Raw genomic sequence first — 9632 nt, forward strand, 5'->3', positions numbered from 1 at the left:
CTAAGGATGAGAAGGGCTGGAGCTGAAACACGTGGGGAGGGAGGAGCTTGGGCACAGCAGGAGGGATCAGAGGGCCTCAGTCAGGGCTTAAGCCCTAGGGGCTGGAAGAAGCAACTGTGTAGAGTATGTTGTATTAAACAGATGTGTGTCTCCATGAGTGTGTGTGTGAGAGAGACCGTATGTTTGAGCCTATCTGTGAGTAGCCTGGGAGTGAAATTGGAACTGATACCAACTCTCAGCCCTCACACTTAGCTTCTGTGATAAAAAGATTATGTCCATTTTCTCCTTTAGTCTTCACAATAACCCTCATACTGGGAAGGGAGAGGTAGATGAGAGAACTAAATTTTGGAGAAGTTCAGAGACTTGCCTAAGGTCCCATGGATTGCTAGAAGCAGTCAGGACTCAGTTCCCCGGAGACATTACCAAGACTTCTCACCTGACAGTCCAGAGCCCTCCCAGGCGTGGGTAGGCTGTCCAACTGGCTTTTGGAGGTGGACCGGAACCGGGGAGCCCCTGAGCGCCCGGGGTCACTCTTGCAGGAATCCTGCCTTTACACGTGTGCTAGCTGAGCAGTCTCCCACTCAGTGGGGTGTGTGGAAAATACGGCCATCCTAGAGGTGCTGGAGCCACCCTGAGCCTTCACCCAAACTATCTGATCCCTTGAAGATCCATTTGGGGGTGGGGGCAGGAGGCACATTTTCCTTTCACGCTCACTACGTCCTGTGAAATATCCTACCGCATGGAAACCACTGTGCTCCTCCCATCCATGTTGCTGTTATTTGACGGCTACGTATTTTTATTTTATTCACACAGTTTACATTCAAAGTCAGAGGTGGATGTGAAATTTCAAAGGTTTTATTTCCTAACTACAGGCAGCTTTAAGAGGCTGATTATCTGCCACGGCCACCACCCCCAGGCTGGGAGGCGGCAGCAGGGCAGGGGAGAGCAAGGAGCTTTGGGATCGACCTCCTGGGGGAGGGTAGCCCCGGGGCCCCGCTGTGCCCTCACTCGCCCTTCTTGTAGGCGTTCTTGATTATGGCGTTTTTGAACAGCGTCACCAGGGGCGTCTGACTCTTCTCGGAGGTCATGAAACCGCCGTAGCGCTTGTCCTTGGGCGGGCTGCCCCAGCGGAAGTGCTCCATCCTGTAGGGGCCCTCGTCCTTCTTCTCGGCCGCCACCAGTAGGCTGTGCTCCAGGTCGGCCCGAGCCCCGGCGCCGTCATCGGCAGGGCCGTCGGGGCCATCTCCCTCCCGGGGCCGCTGGCCGGTCAGCTCCCTCTTGAACTCCAGGGGGAAGGCCTCGGCCGACTCGTCCTCGGCGCCGTTGGGGTACACCTTCACCGGGCGCCGCTTCTTGCCCACCGGCTTGCCCCAGCGGAAGTGCTCCATGGAGTAGGAGCGCTTGCCCTCGCGCGGGCCCGGCTCAGCGCCATAGCTGCGGGACTCTGGGCCGCCCTCAGGCAGCCGGCCGCGGTCTTCGCCCGCTGCAACGTCCTCGCGCTTCTGCCCTGCGCCGCTGCCGCTGCCGCTGCTGCTGTTGCGGCGGCCGAATCGGTCCCAGCGGAAGTGGCCCATGACGTACTTCCGGGGGTTCTCGGTCAGAGGCTGCTCGTCGCCATTGCCCGGGAACACCGGAATCTCGGCCGAGAGGTCGGGCTTGCAGGCCCGGATGCACTCCTGGGGGAAGACGCGAGGGCATGAGGGCAGCCCATGCCCTGCACCCCAGCCCGGCCGCCGCGCCCGTCACTGCGCCTAGGCCCTGGCCGCCCTCGCCACGTGCCGAGGACACAGGGCACAGTGTCGGGCGTGTCAAGCGTCGAGGCCTCCCTACAGAGCAGGTCTGCCCACCTGCTTTCTTGGCACTCGTGGGCATCTAAGATCTTGCCACCGCCTCTTTCATCCCATCCCCTGCATGCTTCTGCCTGGCAACTGCAACACACTTCCCATCCCATTCCATGGTTTGTCTAGCCATCTAGCCACCCCTAGCTTTTGTGAACAGGACCAAAGTCTTACTGTTATATGCCTGACATAAAGGAGTGGCTCCAAGAAAGGCAGACAGGTGGTAGTTGTTGGCACTTAATGAATATTGAGGGCTGGGCACGGTGGCTCACACCTATAATCCTAGCGCTTTGGGAGGCCAAGGCAGGCAGATCACATGAGGTCAGGAGTTCAAGACCAGCCTGGCCAACTATGGTGAAATACCATCTCTAGTATAAATAAATAAATAAATAAACTGGATGTGGTGGCGGGCACCTATAATCCCAGCTACTCTGGAGCCTGAGGCAGGAGAACCGCTTGAACCCAGAAGGTAGAGGTTGCAGTGAGCCAAGATCACGCCACTGCACTCCACACTCCAGCCAAGGGCAACAGAGCAAGAATCCGTCTCAAATAAATAAATAAATAAAAAGAATATTGAATAAAAACATATGGTTTAATTCAAGTCCAGGAGGGGAGTGGGGCTGAAATTTGGGGGATAATCTCTCCAGGTGATAGAAGTCTGGCTACTAGGGCCCATATTTTTAAACGTATTTTTAATAATGCCTCAACTTGCGTGAACCTGGGAGGTGGAGTTTGCAGTGAGCGGAGATCACACCACTGCACTCCAGCCTGGGTGACAGAGCAAGACTCTGTCTCAAAAAATACATAAAAAATAAAAAATAAAAAATAATGCCTCAACCTTACCTCAGTGATGGAAAACCTACTTTATGCCCTACCCCAGCTCTATCTCTGCATTAAGCCTCCAAAACTGCACCTTGGTTCTTTCACGACTTCTGAGCTGATTTCTGAGAGATCCCCCAGTGAGTTCTGGGGCAAGCTCATTTCCCTGTAACCTCATTCTGGCTGAAGGGAGGGGTGGAAAGCTAGCGTTATTTCCATTGCACCGTCTGTGGAACCTGTGTCTCTGCTCCTTGTCCCTAGAGGACTCAATTGTGGTACATATTAGCTTAGGAAAATGGCTGCATAGGCTGCAGCCTTGAGTTTTCAGTGATAAAAGGATGAAAAGCTCACTGGCTGCTCTCTTTCTTGGGAATAGCAAAGGAGAAAATAAAAGGATCCTACCCACTCTGTTGAGCTGGACATTGCCTACTCCAGGTGTTCAGAATTACAACTCTGTGGAACGTTAACAATGGAAAAAACTAATTTACACTCCCCTCCCCTGGACAGACGGTGAAACACGAGACTCAGAGAGATGATAGGACCTGGTCAAGGTCCCGCAGCTCACAACTGGGTCTAGAACCCATGGGTCCTGACTGTGTCCAGTGCACCCTCCCTGGTGAGCTGTGCAGTGGGTGTCTCAAGTCAAGAGACTCTTGGGTCTTTCTGAACTGGAACTCACAGAATCCCCTGGGCTCTTCATTTCTATTTTATATTACACAAAACTGGTCTGTGTCTTTGAGGACCTCATTCTCTCTTCACCTTAACTCAGCTTCTGCATTGACAAAATACACAGAATGTAGTTATGTACATTCCACCCTCAGCACCTGCCAGGTGATGGCAACAGGATTAAAATCCCAGTCACTGACACTAACAATATGGGGTTTTTTTTGTTTGTTTGTTTTGTTTTGTTTTGTTTTGTTTTGTTTTGAGACAAGGTCCCATTCTGTTACCCAGACTAGAGTGCGATGGTGTGATCATAGCTTACTGTGACGTCAAACTCCTGGCCTCAAGTGAATCTCCCAAGTAGCTAGGACTACAGGCACATGCCACCACATCTGGCTAACTTTTTTATTTTTTGTAGAAATGGGGGTCTCACTGTGTTGCCCAGGTTTGTCTTGAATCCCTGGGCTCAAGCAATCCTCCCACCTTAGCATCTAAAAGTGCTGGGATTACAGCCATGAGCCACCTCGCCTGGTCTCAGTGTGCCTTTTAATCTCTGGATTTGGCATCATTACTCATTTATGCCCCCCAACACACACACACACACACCCCACAGGAAGACACGTACACCCTGTGGTGACCTGGAGAGAGCTTCTGCCTGACACAAAGGGCCTTCACATGCTCTGGAAAGACTGCAGAGGAACACGGCAGAAGGCCAGTCCTCCAGAAGAAACATGAGACATTTGGCACCAATTAAAGAAAAAAAAAAGGTCCCCTGGTTTTTCCTTCTTCCAGAGATGATTTGAAGAACTACCTGGCTGGTTTTGCAATTGGTAGTAGATAAAAGCGTAAGAAATATGGAATGAAAATGGCAAGTGATATGAGCTTCTTAAAAAGGAATAGTTTGGGAAGCTAAAGATTTAAAGTACAGAATAGATTGAGGGGTCCATTATTGCTCTTATAGCACCATCTCTATCTTAAAGGGTTCAAGGTCTCCATAGAAGATGGGGCAAGAAGTAAGGATAACCAAGCAGAAATTGTGGACTCAACCCCTCTCCCTGAAGCTGCTTCCTTCCCTCATTCCTTACTTCACTGCGAAGTTTCGCTCCTGCCCTGGGTCGAATCACGCCTATCACTGGGAATGAATTTCCCTTTCCCCACACCCCTTTCTTTTGAGCTTTCCCAGCTCCAGTCCCGTCTAATGTCTAAGCCAAGATGGCAGTCATGGCCCACGTACCAGCAGGTTGCTTTCCGTGGTGAGGTCCTGACACTGGCTGCTCTCCAGGCACCAGCCACGCACTTCCATGGAGGCCTGAAGCAGCAAGACCAGCAACAGGGCCCCCGAGCGGCTGCAGCACGATCTCGGCATCTTCCAGGCAGGCTGAGGCTCTGCAGAAGCAAACAAGATTGGTGGGACCCCTGCAAGGAGCAAAACAATGTTGGCCACTCACCAGGAAGGACCTTGAGCCAACATTAACAACACATTCTCTTGTGGAGTTAAAGGCATTTTAAGGACAGCAGCAATGCTGAGAAAGAAGGTGTGCAGTAGGGTGGTGGTATAAGTTGTGATAAGGAGGAGGGAATGGACCTGGGTAAACTGTGACCATTTGCCTGTTATCTTCTATTAAAACGAGACCCCTAAAAAGGTTAAGGCTGGAAGCTATTTTGGGGATTGCTTGGTTCAGCCCCTCCCATGAGAGATGGGAAAATTGAAGCCCAAAGAGAGACAATTACTTTAATGTTCATGACAAGGTAAGGCTAAGCTCCTAACAGAGAACTTTCCTATTTCACTACATTAAGCTGTAGTTCTAACATGCCAGATCTAAGGGGTGAAAGTAACTAGGGAAAAACAGAGGACCCTGAAATTCCTGCTCAAGATGGTCTTTTCCCTTTTTATTCCACCAGGATCCTATCATTCCTCTGAAACTCTATTTCCTATGAATATTAGGTTGACAGAAAAGCAAATAAAACCACTGGCCAATTTAGGCAGCATTTCAAGCAACCTGATTTGATGTCCTGCACACAAATTACTCTGGTGATCACTATTATCCAGACTCCAGTAACTTTGGAGAGCTTCGTTTTTAAAGCAGATCTCAGTTCTTTTAAATCTGGCTCATCTTCTGAACACATCAGGTGTCAGATGTCTTGTTCTCTAGATCTCTCACATGTGGTCTGAAATGGCAGGATTTGAAGAGGATGCAGGTGTGGAGGGGAAAGAGCCCAGAAGGGAATTACCTCCTGGTGGAACAGCCACTGCAGATACTTTTGGAGAATCCAGAAAGTGCCTGTGGGCAGAAGCTGAGGTCAAGACACCAGGGGACAATAAGGAGGGGGCATCCATGGTGCCTCTAGTTCCTTGTGCCCGCCCCTTTCTGCAGCACTACCCTCGCACTGCCAAATTTCCCTTAACCAGGTGGGCCCTCTGAAGCCACCTCGAGGCTGGAGATCAGCTCACCACCAACCCTACAATCATTTTGGATTTCAGAAGATCTTCTCAGCCAGCTGCTAGAAAGAAATGTAATTAGATGAGAAAAGTAATTCACATTAAAGTATGGATGACTAAGTGTCTTGTCACTCCTAATGAACGCTGGCATTTTAAAATAAGTTTGCTTAAAATAAATCTCTCATTTAGGGAGGCGTGGGCCAAATCTTTTTTATATAGGGGAGGCTTTGGAAGTGAAAGTCCTCCGAAGCACTCATTTCTACTTCAGGAGGCCACTTCCTTCTCTCTACCCCACCCTCGCCCTATTCCCCAGGCGCTGGGCCAGCACAGGGCTAGCTTCTGAAGGATTGCCGGGCAAGGCTGAGCATTTTCAGAGCAGCCGTTAGATGGCGCTGGCAGCCAGTGACTGGCCCAGGGGTGCTTCGGCTAAAGGAGCAACTAAACGAGCTTTGGTCAAACTTGGTGTCCTCTCCTGGCTCCAATGGACAGGCTGTTCCCATTGTAGCCTGCCAGTGATCCAGTTCAAGTACACAGCCCGAACTTGGTGGACCAGGCAATTAGATTAAAGCTCCAAGTTGACCACAGCACATTTAGCTCTGAAAAATGCCCAGATGTTACAGTCACAGAAAAATGGTAGTTACATATGTCACCAAATGCAAATGTAAAGTAACATATTAGTAAAGAAAAAAATAAAATCATACAGGTCTGATAGTTTCCTCAATTATATTTCAATTCTCGTCAAAGATAACTACTCTGGAGTGATTTCCATTTGCTAGAAGCAATGACTTCAGGCCTTCCTGGAAAGCTCCAGAGAGCATTTCCCCTCCTTATGCCCTATGTGCTGTGCTATACAATGTGGTAACATATTCACTCCCACCCTCTCAGAGCTTATATTCTGTTGCTAAACTGGTTAGATGGCTGCTATTGCTAAAATTTCAGATTCTTCCCTGAAAGATGGCCTTGTGTTTGTATTGTATATTTTGCTTATGTGTATGTGTATTTGCTGATGTGTATTTTCAGTTTTCTGCAATTAACAAATAGTACCTTTTTGTGTCATTTTTAAAGCAACAAATTATTGGGGAAATATCAAATGTTGTGCTTTTTTAAGTAAGGAAAGTATTATAATCCAAAAATGAAAGTTCTGGAAAAATAGAAACTTGCAATTTGCTCATCCTGAGATTAACTTTATAGTAGAACTACACTTATTAGAAGTTCATAGGTGTGAGGAGCTCTCTATGAGCTCAACATATCATTTTGTTTGTTACTCTAAAACTGCACGCTGGCCATGCCCTTTTGTAGATTAGAGGAGCACAGGGGCCGAGTTTTGTCCTTACACCATGACATACATACATCGAGTCCTATAACAAAAGTATCAAAGGAATAGTAAGTCATTAAAGTGGCCATAATCTGTGCATAGCTTATAAAGTGACACACACAAAACAAATCCACACACACTTTTATTTTCCTTGGCTCCTTCCAGCCATTCTGTAAGAACCCTCCCTGCCCCATTTAAACATGAAGAATTTGGGGAATCCAAATGCCAAGTGGACTGTCTCTCCTTCGCTGGAAACGCCCTTTCCCTGAGCCTTGATCATTCCAAATGGCTGCCCGTGCCCTCAACCGAGGGTCTGCGCCATAAACGGTCCACCCCTGGTTCTGTTGAGGGCATCCGAAACTAGACAGTGAGTTTCAGGACCTGGGACAGCTCCTGCCCCGGCCACCTGTTTTTAACCCCAGCTAGGTCTTGGAGAGAAGAGACCCAACTATTCTGCATTGTAATTGACCCAGTTATCATGTAATTATCATAGCGCGGCCACCTCGGGTGCGCTAAGGTGGGCAAGGAAACAAGGATTCAGGGGTCTAAATCCAAAAAAATCTGGAAGGCAGGACGTTCATTATGACTTTTATCCTTTTCTCTGCTGCCCCGTTTCCAACATTAATTTGCGATAGCGTGTATGGAATCTGACTTTCAAGAAGTGACACCTATCCTGGAAACTGGGAGCAAGAGATACTAAAAGACCGGGCTGGCCGGGGGCGGTGGCTGTAATGCAGAACTTTGGCAGGCCAAGGCGGGCGGATCACCTGAGGTCGGGAGTTTGAGACCAGCCTGACCAACAAGGAGAAACTCCGTCTCTACTAAAAATACAAAAATTAGCCGGGCGTGGTGGCGCATGCCTGTAATCTCAGCTACTCGGGAGGCTGAAGCAGGAGAATCGCTTGAACCCGGGAGGCGAAGGTTGCGGTGACCAGAGATGGCCCCTTTGCTCTCCAGCTTGGGCAAAAAGAGCTAAACTCTGTCTCAAAAAAAAAAAAAAAAAGAAAAGAAAAGAAAAGAAAACGAAAAAGAAAGAAAGAAAAAGACCGGGCTGTCCCAAGACCTCCTAGCAAGCTCTCGGAGCCTCCGGACCGCCCCTGGGGGAGCGGAGGCCGCCGGCTCCCTGGAGACAGCGCCTGCAGCTTCGCGGCCGTTCGCCCAGGGGCCGGACGTGGGCCCTCCAGCTCAGCTGCCGGCGTCTTCTCACGCCGCAGTCAGCGCAGAAAGTTTGTCGAGAACTCAGGACCGCGGAGAGCCAGAGGCGCCCAGATCCGCCTTCGGAGCCGGAGCCGGCCGACTGCATCTCGTGGACGGGGACAGGGGATCCCGGGGAAAGAGCGCGGTTCCCCCACGCTGCGCCCTTACCTGTCTCGGGAGGCTGCTCTCTGAGGGCGGGGACGCTCGGCGGCCTCTCTCGGTCGCTGCTCTTCTTCCCCTCCTTCGCCGCCGCTTGGTCCCGCGCTCCTCTGTCCTTATATACTTGCCGAGCTCTCCTGGTGGGCGCGGGACCTTGACCTTCCCGGCAGCACAACGAGCAGCTCCCCGGGCACGGGGAAGGGGGGGCCGCGGGGCGTGGGAGGGGGGCTTCCAGACTGGGGACGAGTGCAGGGGAGACGCGCCTGGAAAGGGGCTGGAATTAGCACTGTCCTGCCGAAGGCGCACCTGGCCGCCCGCCCTCAGGAAGAACTTAATTATGGATGGCGTTGGGTCTCCGCTTAGGACGGGCAGGAGGCTTAGCACCCCGGTGTGGGGCAGGCCGGGCAGCCTCTGGGGTCGTTGAGGCGAGGGTGAAGTTACCTGCGTGCGTGCTGGGGCTGGCATCTGCCTGGTTCGCATTTGGCGGTAAATATCACCGCAGACGGAGTGTGTCCGTCTGCACACGGGGAGGCCTCCGATTTCCCCATTGTTTGGAAACTGTGATGTGGAAGTCGTGGGGAATCATATTCTCTCTGTTCCACTTTGGGGAGGGGAGGAGGGAGCAGAAGTCAGGAGCGGTCTTGTGGGTGTGAAGGTGAGTTGCACTGCTCCCCTGGGGCCTGCTCTCCAAGGGCCTAGTTTAGGGGAGGCTCCCTTCTGTGTCCCAAGCCTCAAGGAAAAAGTCCTGTTAACCTAAACCATTAAATGGGGAGAGGGTGATGCTGTGAAGAGTGGCTGAAGTGCTGTCCCTGTGGCCTCTGATCCCTCCCTTTGCCATGAGCTGGCAGGGTGGTCTGGGGACTCAGACAATTTTCAACATCCCCCTTGGCCCTGGAGTTCTGGCTTGGCTTTAGTTCCAAATGTCAGACCAGAGAGAAGAGTACAGCACTTATACCAAGCTAAGAGACTCTACCTTAACCTGGAGTAAATAAACAAAACCAAACTGTGCAATGTGGTGGGTGTGGGAGGGAGTATTGGGACTAAACTGAACTTCAAATCAAGACCCTTGCTTAATCTGCCAAATGCCAGGACTTATCCTGATTCCCCATAAGATGCTTTTAGACTCCAGGACTCTCTTGTGGATTCAGCTTTTCTGGTGACATTGGCTTTACATTCAGCAATCCTTTCCCTTTCGACCACA

The 9632-nt window shown here is 50.7% G+C and overlaps 1 protein-coding gene across 4 annotated transcripts; it reads right to left on the reverse strand.

Moving 5' to 3' along the window:
* Positions 1-833: 833 nt before the first annotated feature.
* Positions 834-8797, reverse strand: POMC (proopiomelanocortin). 4 transcript variants are annotated; one of them, XM_030799332.1, is made up of 4 exons: positions 8441-8797; positions 5553-5602; positions 4555-4706; positions 834-1676 (listed from the first exon to the last, which is right to left on the reverse strand). In XM_030799332.1, the coding sequence occupies exons 3-4, from the start codon at positions 4684-4686 to the stop codon at positions 1005-1007; spliced, it is 804 nt and encodes a 267-aa protein (XP_030655192.1). In that variant the 5' UTR covers positions 4687-4706; positions 5553-5602; positions 8441-8797; the 3' UTR covers positions 834-1004. The 4 variants fall into 4 exon arrangements, with proteins under 4 accessions (XP_030655192.1, XP_030655191.1, XP_030655193.1 ...); XM_030799331.1 differs by having other exon boundaries at positions 4555-4736; positions 8441-8517; XM_030799333.1 differs by lacking the exon at positions 5553-5602 and having other exon boundaries at positions 8441-8517.
* Positions 8798-9632: the final 835 nt, after the last annotated feature.

Source organism: Nomascus leucogenys, chromosome 19, assembly GCF_006542625.1.
Source record: "Nomascus leucogenys isolate Asia chromosome 19, Asia_NLE_v1, whole genome shotgun sequence".
Classification (NCBI taxonomy): domain Eukaryota; kingdom Metazoa; phylum Chordata; class Mammalia; order Primates; family Hylobatidae; genus Nomascus; species Nomascus leucogenys.